The 15,669-nt window shown below is 60.3% G+C and overlaps 1 protein-coding gene across 1 annotated transcript in view; it reads left to right on the forward strand.

Moving 5' to 3' along the window:
- Positions 1-15,669, forward strand: part of LOC121499000 (maestro heat-like repeat family member 5) — a 75,541-nt gene that overhangs the window by 28,182 nt on the left and 31,690 nt on the right. Inside the window, 12 exon segments of the mRNA XM_041769440.1 lie at positions 4,731-4,838; positions 5,148-5,264; positions 5,791-5,910; positions 6,938-7,084; positions 7,720-7,842; positions 8,579-8,658; positions 9,117-9,270; positions 10,653-10,778; positions 10,837-10,932; positions 12,716-12,820; positions 14,059-14,194; positions 14,497-14,669. Coding sequence (XP_041625374.1) covers positions 4,731-4,838; positions 5,148-5,264; positions 5,791-5,910; positions 6,938-7,084; positions 7,720-7,842; positions 8,579-8,658; positions 9,117-9,270; positions 10,653-10,778; positions 10,837-10,932; positions 12,716-12,820; positions 14,059-14,194; positions 14,497-14,669 — 1,485 coding nt within the window.

Genomic DNA, 15,669 nt, shown 5'->3' on the forward strand with positions numbered 1-15,669 from the left:
GAACTCGGGCTTCCGTGAGTATTGAGGCAATTTGGGAAGAAGTGTAGTCGTGTCCGTGTGGATCTTTATAGGCTCTTGACTTCTATTGTCCCAGAGTCGGCATTAGAAGTGGCCCACGGGAACCTCAATTAAATTAAGGGACTTGTGTTGAAATACCTCCTCTTCTATGTCAAGGACAGATTGTAAAGAACATAAAAGGTCCCCGTCCGTCAGGAAATTCTAAGGCGAGGTCTCCACTGGAGGCAAAACCTATTAGCCCTTTGAATTCAGAAAGGAGGTCCCCACCGAACAGGTTGGCAGAGGCTGTACCGCCAACAGGAAAAGACCGTGTTCCAGGGAAGGGGCCCCCGGCTGAGACAGGGGCTCCCTCTGCACTCGGCCAGATGCCCTCCCTACGGAAACCCTCCTGGCTCCGGGGATGTGCTGTCCGGGGAGAGCGCGTCCCAGGAGCTCTGGGGTCGATCAGGACGTGGCGAGGCTGCCCACCAATTTAATTTGAGTCCCTCGTGACTGTTTAAGGGAGTGGCTGAGATCAGAGAGCCCCGGGAGCCCCCGCAGGCCTGGGAGGTCCATGTGGGGCCCCGGCTTGGGGGCGGCCCTGGGGATGCTCGAGGTGGTGCGGGCGAGTCCCCGTGGGGCCTGGGGGGACAGCCACTGTCCGGCCAATTACTGTGGAGATGCCAGGTCTGGAAGGCCCAGGTGCTGCTCCGGGTCCCTGACCTTGACACCGCGGCCATCAGGCCAACAGGTGGGCGGACTTTGTCCCGTTAGTGGCCTTGCTCCAACGTCCTTCCAGAGTGCGCAGCTGTGGTCCTGAGTTCAAGTCAGACCCTGGCCTCCCATCCTGTTTTCTGCCTTTCTATCAATCCACTAATGCCAGGAGATGATCCGTGTACAAGTAGGGCAGCTGGAACACGTCGGGTGCCCCGGGTTACTGTCTGGAACCCGGAACGCCGGAGGACGGGCCTTCCAGACGGGCTGTAAAGTCTGCCCCTGATGCGTCCGTCGTTGGCACATTCGAGTAACAGACCAACCTCCCAGGAGCCGGGGGAGCTCTAGGAATGGCTTGTGAAAGGTCACCGCTCTCTGCGGTCCCTCAGGGGACCCTGGTGAATGTTGGGCACCTGGAAGAGCGCCCTCAGGTGACCCCATCCTGCCTCTGTATCCACTTTTGGGCTCCCCAGGGCCCCACCAGCAGGTGCACGGCTGACCCAGACCTGGCATCCTGGGGTCACGGCCCCTGGTAAGGACGGGAAATTCTTCAGGAAACTTTCGGGGACCCTCCTTGGGCTTAGGAAATTCTTTGACGATTGTCCTTAGTTTGGCCTTTGACCAAGGAGTAAAAGACGCTGAGGAAGACGACTGAGCCTCTAGTTGGTTTCATTTTTAAAGGGAACTGTCGGGTTTAATTCGATCGGTAGTGAAATGGAATAGAGAGGCCAGACGAAAGTTGGTGGAAACAGGCTTTTATTGGGACGCGCTCTCGGGTGAGGTTCCGCGGCCCGCAGGGGAGAGGAGAGCCGGGAAGTTGCCGGCTGGGGAAGTCGCGCCCAGGCAAACCGCAGGGGGGTCTATAAAGAGTTTTTGGCGGGAAGATGGGGGCAGGGCGGCATTCCGATTAGGGCAAGGGTTACAGGTCTTTGTGTGCCAAGTTAGGGTAGGGCGGCAAGCACCTTATTGGGAGGTTGCTGGCCTGGGGTCGGCCGTTTTGAGGTCCCCAGTCTCGCCAGCCCAACAGGACTGTGTCGGGGACCCCTGGGTGGCTCAGCAGTTTAGCCTGCCTTCAGCCCAGGGCATGACCCCAGGGTTCCCGGATCGAGTCCCACATCGGGCTCCCTGCATGGAGCCTGCTTCTCCCTCTGCCTGTGTCTCTGCCTCTCTCTCTCTCTCTCTCTTTCTCTCTCTCTGTCTTTGTCTGTCTCTCTCATGAATAAATAAATAAAATCTTTTAAAAAAATAAAGGGACCTGTGTCATAGTCTCTGCAGAGTCGGGAAAGCATGGGGACGCAGGTCAAGGAGGAAGGAGCGAGCAGAGGGGTCCCGTCAGCCCCACGGTCTTCTTCTAGGCCCCTCTTGTGTCTCTCGCTGTTCATGACCTTCCTGCAACGAATCTCAGCTGCAGCCTTTCTGGGACGGTGAAGCCTTTTGGAAGCTTCTGCATCGCAATTAAACTCGGTCTCCTGTTCCGTTCGTTTAGCCTGGGAAGCCTTGCTCTCCAGTTCCCCTTCGGAAATAAACGATCCTGTCTAATTGGAATCTTTCCCGTAATGGCCTTGTGCGAAGTTAGGCTGTTTTTAGTAAGATTTTGCCATTTTCGCAGATTTTTACAGCTCCAGGACCACAGTTCCGAGACAGGAAACAAGCAGGTATGTCAGAAAGCAGGGCCCTTGGCGCCCTGGGGCTTAAGGGTCTCATTCTTTTTGTTCATTTGCCTTTTCTTTTTTAGCTAAGCCTTTGGGGTTCCTCAGAGCCAAAATAATAGCTAAGAGGGATGTGCTGCTGGGTCGGGGATGTGCCTGTTTTCCAGCGCACCTCACTGTATGGAAATTTTCTTGAGGTCAGCAGGTGACCTGGTGTCAATCTAACCCATTCTATGACCAACTGACCCCAACACAGGGTTTCTGAGTTAGGTGGCAAACACTCTAACAGTTGCTATTTTTTTTTAAAGATTGTATTTATTTATTCCTGAGAGACACAGAGAGAGAGAGGCAGAGACACAGGCAGAGGGAGAAGCAGGCTCCCTGCGGGGAGCCTGATGCGGAACTCGATCCCAGGACCCTGGGGATCACACCCTGAGTCAAAGTTTCACCCGCTGAGCCACCCGGGCGTCCCTTGCTCTAATAGTTTTTACGTGTTCGACTATGCCCACCAATTCTTGTGGCTCGTTGGGCTTCCGAGAGCCCCGTTAGCAGCAGCCTTTGTCTTCAAAGCAAGATGCACACACACGGGCAGCTTCACCCGGCAGCAGTGACCGGGACCACCAGCCATTCCTGGCCTGGAAGCGGGGGCTGGAGAGAAGACTGGACCAGCAGACCACAAAACTCAGGTGTGGGGACTGGGCTTTCAAGCAAAAGGGAACTGCACGTGGGGCGCCGGCCTTCCGACTGGTATTAGACCGGAGCTCAGTGCAGAGGGCCGAGGTCAGAGTCTGCAGGGGAGAAACACCCTACCCCCACCAGCCTCAAGCTGGAGACAGCCCACCCAGACAGAGCAGCGCCCCCACCAAAGACCCGAAGTCCGTCCGTAAGCCTCCATCTGAAGAAGCTGGAGGATGACGAGCAAATGGAAGAAACCACGGAGGAGAAGGGGAATAGAAGTCACAGGATGAAGGCACCACAGACCAGGGCTGAGAATACCAGACACACAGACGTGTCCGTGCAGGATTCCGAGTATATGAAGTTCCAGGAAAGCCAAAACTAGTCCATGGTGATATAAGTCAAGGTTCTGTAGTGATGGAGCTTGACCGGGAAGGCACGTGCAAGAGCTTTCTGGGGAGGTGGAGTAAGCGCTAGTTCTCGGCGGGCCGCGAGTTGTGTGGGTCTGTACGTTTGTCGCAGTGCATCGATCTACGCCTTTCACTGTGCGGCCAGCACCCCTCGATAGAAATAGTCAAAACCCAGACGCGCGGATGGCCAACAGACCCATGAAAAGATGCTCGGCATCGCTCGGCATCGGGGAAATACCAGTCGGAACCACAATGAGATGGCACCTCGCACTTGTCAGAATGACTAGAACCAAACACAGAAGGAACGAGTGTTGGCGAGCAGGCGGAGAAAAGGAGCCCTCGCGCGCCGGTGGTGGGAGCGCAAACTGCTGCAGCCACTCTGGAGACCGGTACGGGCGGTCCTCAAAAAAATAAAAATAGAATTACCCTACAGTCCGGGTAGCCTACTACTGGGCATTTATCCAAAGAAAACAAAACCACAAATTTGAAAAGATAGACACACCTCTATGTTCACCGCAGCATTAGCTGCAATAGCAAGATATGGAAGCGGCCCAAGTGTCCCTCCACAGACGGATGGGTAAAGAGGTGGTGTGTATACGCAGTGGAATATTACGCGTGCGATCTTGCCGCCGGTGACCGCATGGGTGGAGCTAGAGGGTATAAGGCTGAGTGAATGGAGTCAGACAGAGAAAGACAAACACCATGTGATTCCCACTCATTCCACTCATATGTGGAATTAAAGAAGCAAAACAAATAAGAAGAAGAAAGAAAGAAGAAGAAGAAGAAGGAAAGAAAGAAAGAAAGAAAGAAAGAAAGAAAGAAAGAAAGAACCAGATTCCTAAATTCCTAAATACAGAGAAGCACCAGAAACCTGGTGGCTGTCAGCCGGGAGGCGGTGGGAGGATGGACGGAACAGGGGAAGGGGACGAAGAGGCGCAGGTCTCCAGGAATGAACTAAGGACGTCACAGGGATGGAAAGCGCAGTGTGGGGAATGTGGTCAATGATACTGTCATGACCTCGTGCGGGGACAGGTGGTGACCACACTCACCGCGGCGACCGCTGTGTAAAGGGCAGGCTCCTGGCTTCCAGCCTCTCCTTGAACACCTCCACGGAGGGGAATCTCCAGGAATGAGTCCCCGCTCCTGGAGACAAATGGGAGGGCTGGCCCTGGAGACTCAGAGGGAGGAAGGCAGGACCACGATGGAGTCAGAGCTCGAGCGGCCGGGGTGGGTGGGACCGGCCGAGGCTCCAGCTCCAGCCCTGCCCACCCCCCTCTGCTCACAGTTGGCCGTCAAGTCAGTCCAGTTCCTGAACACAGACGTGTGGTCCAAGGAGCTGCTGTCGGCACTCACCAAGCCTGACCGGACACATCAGGAGCAGCCCCCCGAGAAGGTGGGCCACACCGTGTCCCCCACCAGCACCCCCTGTGCCCACGACACAGGCCCAGGGCCTCTGTCCCTGGGATGCACACCTAAAGCAGGGCCTAGGGCCCTAGAAAGACACTGGGACCCCAGAAAAGCAGAGGGCCAGGAGCCTGAGCCGCAGGACTTGTAGCTGCACCCTTGAAACTCCACCACCAGCAGGGGCTTGATGGTCTCAGGGCATGAGGGTGGCTGCGGGAGCCTGGTCAGGGGAGGTGGCGGGCCACTGGGGTGGACAGAAGTGGCTCCGGCCCAGGACAAGAAGCTGAACCTCCCCCAGGCTTTTCTGTTCATCTACTATGGGCTGATCCTTCAAGCTGAGGACAACAGCACCACCGTCAGGACACACCTGAGAACCCTCCTGGACACGTCCCATCAGTGGCCCAAGCAGAGGGAGGTGAGGACTCAGCCCCCAGCCCATCCCAGAGCTGCCTCCCCTGACTTCAGCCTGAGCCCTGACCCTGGTCACACCCTGAGCCCTGACCCTGGTCACACTCTGAGCCCTGACCCTGGTCACACCCTGACCCCTGACTCTGGTCACACCCTGAGCCCTGACCCTGGTCACACCCTGAGCCCATCACAGCTTGTGTCCTCTCTTTTGTCACACGTCTATTTTCTGGACCTTTGTTCCTTCCTCTGGCCCAGGTCTGCTCAGAGCTAGTGGGGGCAGAGGGAGGTAACAGGCCTCTAGGGAGTCACCCTCCCTGCTGCTCCCACACCACCCACGGGCCCCCATAAGTGATGCCCCCACAGGGTCGGCCTCAGAGTTGCATGTCCTAAAGAGCACGGGGATGGGCGACAGATGCCCTGTGACCTTGGACAAGTCCCCTCCATTTCTGGTCCTCAAGTTCCACACCCCCGGGGGAGAGTCCGGGCCTGGTCCTGTGACCCACATCGGTGACCTTGCTCCCCTGTGCCTGTAGGGTATCTCACTCACCATAGGGCTGGCCGCAGCCCGCCACCTGGACCACGTCTGGGCTGTCCTGGAGCAGTTTGGCCGCAGCACACCCATTAAATGGAGCCTCCACAGCTTCTGCCTGAAGGTTCTGGCTCTGGGTTGTTGGGGGCCTCAGCAAGGGGCTAGGACATCAGGACCCCCCCCCCATGAAGGTCTGGGCCTCCAGCAGGGTCTCCTGGGATCCTTCGGGGCGTAGGCTTTGCACCAAGCATCCTGGCCTCTCCCTGCCTGTGCCCTCTTGCCTCAGTTTCTCCTCTTGAATGGCCATTCCATTCACCACCACCAGCTGTTGGGATGGAAATGAGGCACGGCTCGAGGTGCCTTGCACACAGCAGGTGCTCCAGGGACAGCTCTCACGGTGCTGCGGGGGCTGCTGTGTTTATGAGTGGTGTTTGACCACGTGCCCTGCCTGACACGAGAGAGCAGGGCCCGTGCCCCCGTGGTGGGCGGCATGCCCTGGGCCCTGCCCTCACCGCTCCCCGGATGCCGCCTCCAGGCAGAGACAGTGCATGAGGGGCCTCATCCAGAACAAATGGGGAAGTCAGTTAGCAACACACAGCCCAGCAAGGGCCGGCCACCTCCTCGGGGTCCCACAGCCGGCGGGGGGCAGAGCAGGGACAAGGACCCACAGCTCAACTCAGAGGGGGCCTGGCCACTGGTGGGCAGCAGAGCTGTGTGGCCCTTGGGTGACATCTGAGGGGTGTCTCGGATGGCCCCTGCTCTCTGGGGGTCCCTCGGATCCCACGTCTCTAGGTTGAGGCATGGTCCCCAGCAGCCCCGGGTTGGGGGGGAGGAATGAGGGGGTAACTGGTCCCAGGCTCCAGGGGAAGGGGCTTCCGAAGGGCAGGGAGGGTGAGGGGCTAGGACTCTGGCCCCTTGTGGCAGAGCCAAGCACCTACACACACCGTGGGCAACCCCCCCAGGCCCATTCCAACCCTCCAGAGACAATTTCATCTTCCCTGTTTTCCTAATGAGGTAAACTGAGTCTCGCCAGCACTCAGGACAGCGTGGCTGCGGTCATGTGCTAGGGCCCAGAGTACTTCCTGTCGCCGCTCCCCCGGGGAGGGGTCAGGAGGGCCCTGACACTCCGTCTCTGCCCCCGCTGTGGTCAGAACCCAGAGGACCTCCAGTGGAAGTGGGCCAGCAGTACCATCCTCCTGTCCTACGGTCAGATGGCGGTCAGGGCCAAGGCGCACATCCTCCCGTGGGTGGACAACATCCTGTCGCGGATGGTCTTCTATTTCCACTACAGCTCCTGGGTACGGCTCCCGGGGGCCCCCTCTCTAGCACAGCCTCGTCCCAGCCCCAACCCCACCACAACCTGAGTCAGAGAATTCTAGAACCTTCCAGGGCCTCGGAGCCCTCCTCCCCTCTTCTACCCCACCTTGGACTCAGGAAGAGCCAGGCCTCCTCATTGCCCCACCTACTCACCTCATCACCCCTCCCACAGCCACCAGGGCTTCCATGAGGACCCCAGCCCCTCAATCTCCCTGGTGTTCACCAGGTGGCATTGGAAGGCTGGCTAAGTACCCCCCCAACCCCAGGACGACCTTCCCCTTACTCTACACTCTGCACCTGGGGCGTCCACCCCAAGGGCTAGGAGGCCCAGCCAGGCCTGTGAGGTCGCTGCCTACCCCGGATCTCTGGGCTCTGGGGGGGCCACATGTCCAGGGAGGCCAGACATCGGGCCGTCCTGATGTTGGAACGTGGTCAACATAGTCACATTCTTAAACAAAACCCCACAGGCTCCCCGGCCAAAGCCCCCCTTAAGTGGCCCCAGCTAGAGGTCTCTGCTGTACCCCCCCAGCAGTGCCCTGCAGCCAGGGTGACTGTGGCTCTCCCTCCTGCCCCTCCTGTGCCCCCTGCACCCCCCCACGGCCTGACCCCATGCCAGGACGAGACCCTGAAACACAGCTTCCTCAGCGCCGTCCTCATGCTGGTGGGGGCCATCAGCCGTAACGAGGGGGCCCACAGCTATGAGTTCTCCCAGGTGTCTGAGCTCCTCGATTGTCTGATGGTGAGTCAAGGTCCCGGGGCAGAGGAAGGGGCCTCTTGGGACCAGCGGCATCCACAAGGGGCAGGAGTTGTAAAGGGGTGGGGAAGCTGGATTTCTGGGGTGCATCTGAGCCCCTCATAGGCTCCTGCAGCTGAGAGCACACGTGTGCCCCCCTCTTCTCTTGGTTCTTCGGTGACCCTGAGCTGCCCAGGTATGTCCACCTCACAGTTGATGCAGCTGAGCCCAGAAAGCCAACACCATCCATTCTGCTAATACCGCCCTCGCTCTCACCTCCGCTCATAGAGATCTGGGGCTCAGAGAACCCCAGGGTAGTGGAGGAAGCATGCAAGTGAGGGACAATCAGAGCCATAACAATAAGATAACAATTTACTGAGCTCCTGCTGTGACTCCGACACTGTGCTCGGCACACCTTGCCTCCCACATAACACGTGCAACAACGTCATGATATGTGTGAATAAACAAAGCTTGGAGCAGCTTGGAGACTTGCTCAAGGTCATGCAGCCTGTACGTGGGTAGCCAGGACCCAGACATGACCTGTGCATGCAAAAGGCTGTGATCTAGTTCTCTGAGTGGAGCCAGGTGACAGAGGCACCCACGGGTGGGTGAGAAGCTGGAGCATAGTCCTGTGGGTCCCGGGAGCACCAGGCACCGAGGTCCTCAGGATGGGGTGAGCCTGGGTGTCAGAAGTGGGATAGGCCCAGGCCTGAATGACTCAGGTTCACCTGGGGACCTGCAGGTTTTGATGGAGAAGGAACCCCGGGACACGCTGTGCACGCCAACCCGCCAGCAGACCATTCACATCATCTCCAACCTCTGGTAGGCTCCCCAGCCCCACACAGGGCCAGACTCCAGGGCAGGCCTGTAACAGGCCCGCAGCAAACAGTAGCTACAGTTATTAACTCAAAGAATGAAAGTCTGGCATCATGTGCCAAAACAGAGCCACCAACGTTCCCGGTAGGTTGAGAACCAGGCCTGGGTGAGACCGATCTGTCCAGTTAAGGGGGAGCCTGGGGTACAGGGCTTGTCAAGCATCTGCTCCCAACCAGGCCACGCCAGTCCCTTACAAACCCTTGTTGGAATTCACCTGCCCAGGAGGCCCTGCAGGCCAGGGAGGCAGAAGTGTACACTCTACAAGTCAAGTGTACGCTCTCTGGCCAAGAGCAGACTGTGCAAGGGGCTGCTGCAAGGGGCTCCCTGACTCTATTCCAAAAGGCGGCCCTGTTGCAGTCACCAGCCCCCACCGCCCTCCCTCACAGCCCTCTACCTCCAAACAGTAAGCTGAGGCCGCCCCTGGACTTGGAGAAGAAGTCACAGCTGCTGTCCACCTGCCTCCACAGCGTGTTGGCCCTGCCACTGCTAGACGTCCTGGAGAAACACACCTGTCTCTTTCTAGAGCCGCCCAACATACAGGTGCAAAGCGGGCACATGGTACCCCTTCCATGAGAGGAGCCCCGGCTCTGCCTGCTGCTCATGGCTTGTGAGGGGGTGTGGGCTACACAGGCGGGACCTTTGGCCCCCTATAGACAGGGCTGGGAGATCCTGGGCATGTTTCTTAACTGCTCTGAGCCTCCTCTTTGCCCACCTATGACATGGGGGTGATAATTGTGGAGCTGATGGTGCGTGATGCTCGGGCTGGAAGGGACGCTGGCATCCTGGTGCAGAGAGCACTCTGAATAGGAGTACACGCGGCCTCGGTCCCTGCCAGCCCTGAAAGCAGCCCTGGGCTCAGTCTCACCTATGAAGCTCCTTAAGCTGGTCACACCACACCCAGGCCCCAGCCGACCCACCCTTCGCTGGGCCAGATGCCCACCCCCTCCTGGGATCTGTTAATAAAAGCCTCCACTGCAGGGGGCATGTAACTGTCTCCCCAAGGCACCACCACCAATGGATCCCCAAGTGTTTACTGTAAAGGGCAGGGAGCTAGTGCTAGCTGAGCAGCTATGTGCCCGGTCCTGTGTGCACGTTAGCTCCCCTCACCCCCACTCGTCCAGAGGGCGAGGAAACCAGCTCAGAGAAATGGAGGTGTCTGGTGGGAGAATCAGGGTCGAACTCCACCCGGGCCCCTGGGCCCTGATCTTCACGCCACACCCCTAGGCTGGGTCCAGCCTGGAATGGGACAGATAAGCACTTTGGTGGGGGGGTAGCAGTGAGAGTACAAAGGGTCCCCTGGGTCCAGAGCAAGACCACAGCAGCTCCCCCAGCCCAACCCACAGGAGTCCAGAGCACCCCCGTCACCAGAGGACATCATGGCTGGCCCACCAAGGGAGCTTAGCTTAGTGCCAAGCACCAGGCTGGGGCTCCTGCTCATCCCCACTCAGGGTGTACCCCCACCCTGGCAGGTGGAGCTGGCTGTACACCCAGTTCTTGGGTCACCAAGGGAGGCCCAGAGAGCTGAAGCGAGTTCCCCAGGGCATCCAGGGAGTCGATGGCCAGCGCCCAGGGCTCTGCTCCAATGCACTCTGACAGGGAGGTGGACCGGGTGCTTTCTGTGTCCCTCTCCCTCCCCGAGCGTGCCTGGTGAGCCAAGCAGCAAAGATTGGAGGTCTCCCATGAGACCCAAGAGTCAGGACCCGCTGCAGAATTTGCCACAACTCATGCAAAATGAAAATGTGGGCCCTTGCTTAAAGCTTATGAAGGATTTCAAGATGGGACCACAGAGCACTAAACCAAGTAGATCCATCCGGGCGCAGGCCTTCTGCAGGTGGCCTGCCCGAGGAGCCAGCCCTGCTGGGAATGAACTGACCTGGGCCCCTGAGGAACCAGACCTCGGGCAGGTCTGACCCAGAATGCCCCCCACCCGATCTCCCCAGCTTCCGAGCGGGGAGTGTGACCGGGGCCTGCCTGGACATGGTGTGAACGCCCAGGGGGTGCAGCCCGCCTCGGAGTGTGCAGGAATGGGAACCACTCTCACTGAGAAGCGAGCGCCGCAGGCCTTGGTGCTCCATCGCAGCTGGGGCTTGGCGGCCACCTGACCTGCCCCACGTCCCCACACAGACCCTCTACAACAAGACCTCAAGCGCCCTGGACCAGTTGCTGCAGAGCTTCATCATGCAGAGCCCCACGACCGACGAGCTGCACTTACTGCTGTCGGTGAGGACCAGCTGGCACCGGGCAGGGGGTGGGGCGGCCCAGGCAGGGCAGAGGATGGACAAAGGAAGATGTCCCAGAGGAGGTAGGGCCTCAACTTGGGGTGGGTTAGGGGAGTCCAGGAACGCGGAGGCTCGAGGGCTGTCCACCTTCAGGGATCGCAGTGGCTTGGAGGACTGAGGGCGGTACAGCAGGTGCACTGGGCGCTAGGTGGGCCTCGAGTGCTGCACATACAGGGAGCTGATGAGGAAACAGGCCCTGCCCCTGGCTGGGACCTGCCCTCCCTCCCAGAGAACTTGTTCTGCAGCCATGTCTCCAGCTGTGAGGAGGGGGCTCACAAGCGACACCCCCACTCTCTCACTGCCCTACAGGGTGCTCACCTTGAGAGGAGGGAGATCAGTCAACAGGCAGGGACAGTCCAGGGGGAAGGGAGGAATCAGAGAGGGGACACTGGACCGAGGAGGTCACGGGAAGGGAAGGGAAGGGAAGGGAAGGGAAGGGAAGGGAAGGGAAGGGAAGGGAAGGGAAGGGAAGGGAAGGGAAGGGAAGGGAAGGACCCAGCAGGCAGAGGGCGTGGCGGGGCCAACGGTGAGACACGTGTGAGCACAGCACAGAATGGGGAGAACTCTGCACGGCTGGAGCATGAGGAGGGTGCTCAGGTGGGGGCCAGGTGGGTGCGGGTTCGGTTAAGTCAGCAGGGCCAGACGCCACCCAGCCTGGGGGCCTGGGGCAGTAAGGGGAGTCGGTGGCTCTGCTCAAGCAGGTGCACAGAGCCGGGCTGGGGGTAAATACCTGCATTTTCGCTCACCGCCCACTGCGACAGTGTCCCTCCCCTGGAAATGTTGGCCACAAACCAGGGCAGTGCCAGTGCCGGGAGTGGCAGGGGGGTCACAGGACACTGCTGGGGCACAGCACATCCGACTTGAGGATCACTAACTGGAATCATCTGTCGCTTGTACAAGGAGGCTCACATCGGGCTTGAAACTGCTCCATATACCTGCTGGCATTGCCCTGTAATTCTGTGCATTCACGGGGTGCACAGAAAACCATTGTTTGGAAACGGGGTGCGTGTCGCAAAGCGGGTTAAAAGCCAGGAGCCTCCAAGGGCTTTGGGCAGGGAGTGAGTCGTCCTCTGGCGCCAGGGGCAGGGGGGATGGGAAGCACAGGACCCCGGAGGCGGAGCAGAGGGACCAGAGGGCAGGGCAGGGGGCGTGGCGGGTGGGGGCGGGGATTATCCGAGGGTGGGCGGGGCCTGAGCCGAGGCCTGGGGGCGGTGGGCGGGGCGGGGTCGGTGGGCGGGGCCTGAGCCGAGGCCTGGGGGTGGTGGGCGGGGCCGGGCCCGGTGGGCGGGGCATGGAGCGTGGCGGGTGGGGGCGGGGATTATCCGAGGGTGGGCGGGGCCTGAGCCGAGGCCTGGGGACGGTGGGCGGGGCCTGAGCCGAGGCCTGGGCGGGGCATGGAGCGTGGCGAACGGGGACGGGGATTATCCGAGGGTGGGCGGGGCCTGAGCCGAGGCCTGGGGGTGGTGGGCGGGGCCGGGGCCTGTGGGCGGGGCATTGAGCGTGGCGGACGGGGGCGGGGTTATCCGAGGGTGGGCGGGGCCTGAGCCGAGGCCTGGGGGCGGTGGGCGGGGCCGGGATCGGTGGGCGGGGCCTGAGCCGAGGCCTGGTGTGGTGGGCGGGGCCGAGATTGGTGGGCGGGGCCTGAGCCGAGGCCTGGGCGGGGCAGGGGCCCGGGCAGGGCTGCAGGCCGCAGCACCCCCTCCCTCACCTGCCCCTCCCCGCAGCACCTGTACCCCTGGCTGGGGTCGGAGAAGGCTCAGGAGCGGCAGCGGGCTGTGGACCACAGCACCGCCCTCCTCAGATTCCTGAGCCACAGCCACTCCCTGGACGTGAGTACCGGCCCCACGCGGCCCCACGCAGCCCCAGCGCCCTCCGCTGCCCCAGCCGGGCCGCCCTCCTCCCGGAGCCTGGCAGGCTCGTGGGGTTCAGGGACCCTGGACAGGGGGGCCCTCTGCTCAAGTCCTGCCAGCTGGGCTCTGGGCCCAGAACCCGGACCCCTGACCCAGGACGCTGGGCTCCTGCCCCCGCTCCCCGAAGTCTTGGGCAGGTTCTTGCACCCCCTGAGCCTGCTTCCCGCCCCTGAAACGGGAGGATGTGAGTCCTCAGAGGGGTACACTGGGGATCAGATGAGGTGCAGCCCCGCCCCAGTCCGGGGGCAGCAGTGACCGCGGGCACGGCCTCGGTCCACCACGACCCTCCACCCGTCGTGACCCTCGGCCTGTCCTGCTTCACAGCCTAACTGCCACCTGCCACTATAACCCTTGGCTTCAGCGAATGTGGGCGCCTTCGGGGAGTGAGCACTTCTGCATTTCTCAGCCCAAAGCAGCGCTCACTCCTCAGGGAGACTCGTGGGGTGGTGAGAAAATTAGCTCCTCTGCTTGATGCCCGGCGGGCACGGGCAGCAGGGGTTGCCCTGCCAGGGGAGAGCGCCCTGCACGCACTCCTCTGGCATTCCCGGGGTGAGGAGGACCCCTCTAGAGGGCCTAAAAGGGCCTGCAGTTTACTCATAATCAATTGCCGGGACCAGAATGGGGCCTGCCGTCCGCAGGGAGTCACTCACCTGGGGCACAAAATCTACCAGGCGCCAGGGCTCTCCACAATCAAGATAAACACTTTAATGTGATGTTTTAAAACAATCCGCTCAGCAAATGGCCACCAGCCCGGCTGCCTGTTGTTGTAAATAAAATTTTATTGAAACCAGGACTGGGGTTAGGGCCAGGGGAATGAGGCAAGATGAGGCAAGGTCATGGAAGCGCAGGGACGGACCATCTGTATTTACAGTTTTGAAACTGTGCTCCTCGGGAACTGTTACCTTCATTTTGATTTTTCTAAATATTGCATCAAAATATTGCAAGTTTGGGGGCAACCTCTTTGGGCAAGCTTTGGCCAGTGTGCCCTGGGCTGATAACTGTAGTCGCCCAGCTGGGTGTGCAGAGCCTGGGCCTGGGGTCCTGATTGCTGAGTCCCAGCCCTGCCACTACTGTTGGAGGGGATGATTCCTGATGCTGGCCTTGCTGGGGTGAGTGCTCAGCAGGGGGGAGACTCAGAGTCGGGTCTCTCACCACAGCCAAAAGAGGACTTCAGGCGGATTGGGCAGCTGGTGGGCATGCTGGGGATTTTGTGCCAGGACCCGGACAGGGCCATCCAGGACTCCAGCAAGGAAGGGCTGGGCCACCTGTATCAGCTCCTAATAAGCCAGACAGGTGAGCCCCCGAGGGCCGCCCCAGTGGGCCCACTGCCACCCCAGCCACAGCCACAGCTGAGACCATGTCCACACCCCCCAACACACCCCACCCCAGATCCACTCCCAAACCTACCTCTAGCCCCAACCACAGCCCTATAAAATGTCCCCCACCCCTGGCCCACTTGGACTCCCATCCCCAGACCGGCACAAACCTGACCCTGACACCAAATGACCCTGACCCTAACTCCTGCCTGTCCCATCCTAGACCCCAGGTCCACCTTTGCCCTATGCTCACCCTTGCCCACTCCCACCCCCGGCCAGCCAGGGCAGCTCTGATGGTGAACGCGCAAGCCCCCAAGCAGCTTTCCCTGGCCACCGTGGATGGGGCTCCCGTCTGGAACAGCGGAGACCAGAAGACAGCTCCCCCCACCCCTCCCGAGATGACATTCCCAAAGGATCGCATCTTCCAGCTTGACAGCTCCCAAGTCATCAAGGTCAAAGCCCTTAGGGTGGCGGGCAGGTTCGGGTGGGTAGGCGTGGCCACGCTCTGCTCTGACCCCCACTGCCACCCCCTCTGACAGGGCTTCCAGCTGGACCCAAGGGGTCAGAGCCTGGGTCAGGTGTGAGTGTTAAAACCAAGGCTGGGATCTCCCCTGTATCTTTGGTGATCAACTGGGAGTGTTTGGAGAGGTCCCTGGCCCTTGGCCTAGGACTGGGGAGTTGGGGGAGTTGGGGGAGAGAAAATTGGAGGGAGGAACCAGGGATAGACCCTAAGGTCAGCAACCCAGGCTTGAGTCCCCGCTCTGTCCCTCATACCTGTGTGACCTCTACAAGCCCCTTCTCCTCTCTGACCCTCTGTCTTCCTCTGTAAAATGGGTAGAATGGTGCCACGAAGTCCTGGCCACCATGGAGACCCGGTAAATGGTGCTTTAGGATGGCTCCCATGGCAGGTGTTCTGAGGCACCATACACTGTCCTTCCCTTTGAGTCTGAGTTTGTGCAGGATGAGCAGCACTCCGCGGAAATATCCCCACAGTCCTCATTTTCATTTTGCCGGGGGCCTCTGTGAATCCTCTGAAAGCCAGGCCCTCCTCCTGTGAAGGCAGAGCACGTGCGGCTTCTCTTGCACTGCCATCTGGTCTACCTCAGCCAGATCCTTCTTGGTCGGCAGCCTGGGGGAGCCCAGCATTCCCCAGTGTCCCCCTCATCACCCTAGGGAGGTCCCATAACTTTATGACGTTCTGTGCCTGATCGGACGTGTGTTCTCTCCTGAACACGAGCGCGGCTAGGGCGCGGAGTGTGGGCTGGATGCTGGTGTCGAGGGGACGAGCCAAGTTCCCCGGAGCCTCCTGTTCTGGGTGGTCAGTTGACGATTTCTCCGGTGACTCTGCTGGCCCAGCCCTGGTGTTGAGCCCGTGGCCAGGAGGACCCGCGTCCTCGAGGTGCTTGTCAGTCTCCCCCTGTTAGACCTGGAGCGCTCCGGGCCAGAAGCAGG

Source organism: Vulpes lagopus, chromosome 9, assembly GCF_018345385.1.
Source record: "Vulpes lagopus strain Blue_001 chromosome 9, ASM1834538v1, whole genome shotgun sequence".
Classification (NCBI taxonomy): Eukaryota; Metazoa; Chordata; class Mammalia; order Carnivora; family Canidae; genus Vulpes; species Vulpes lagopus.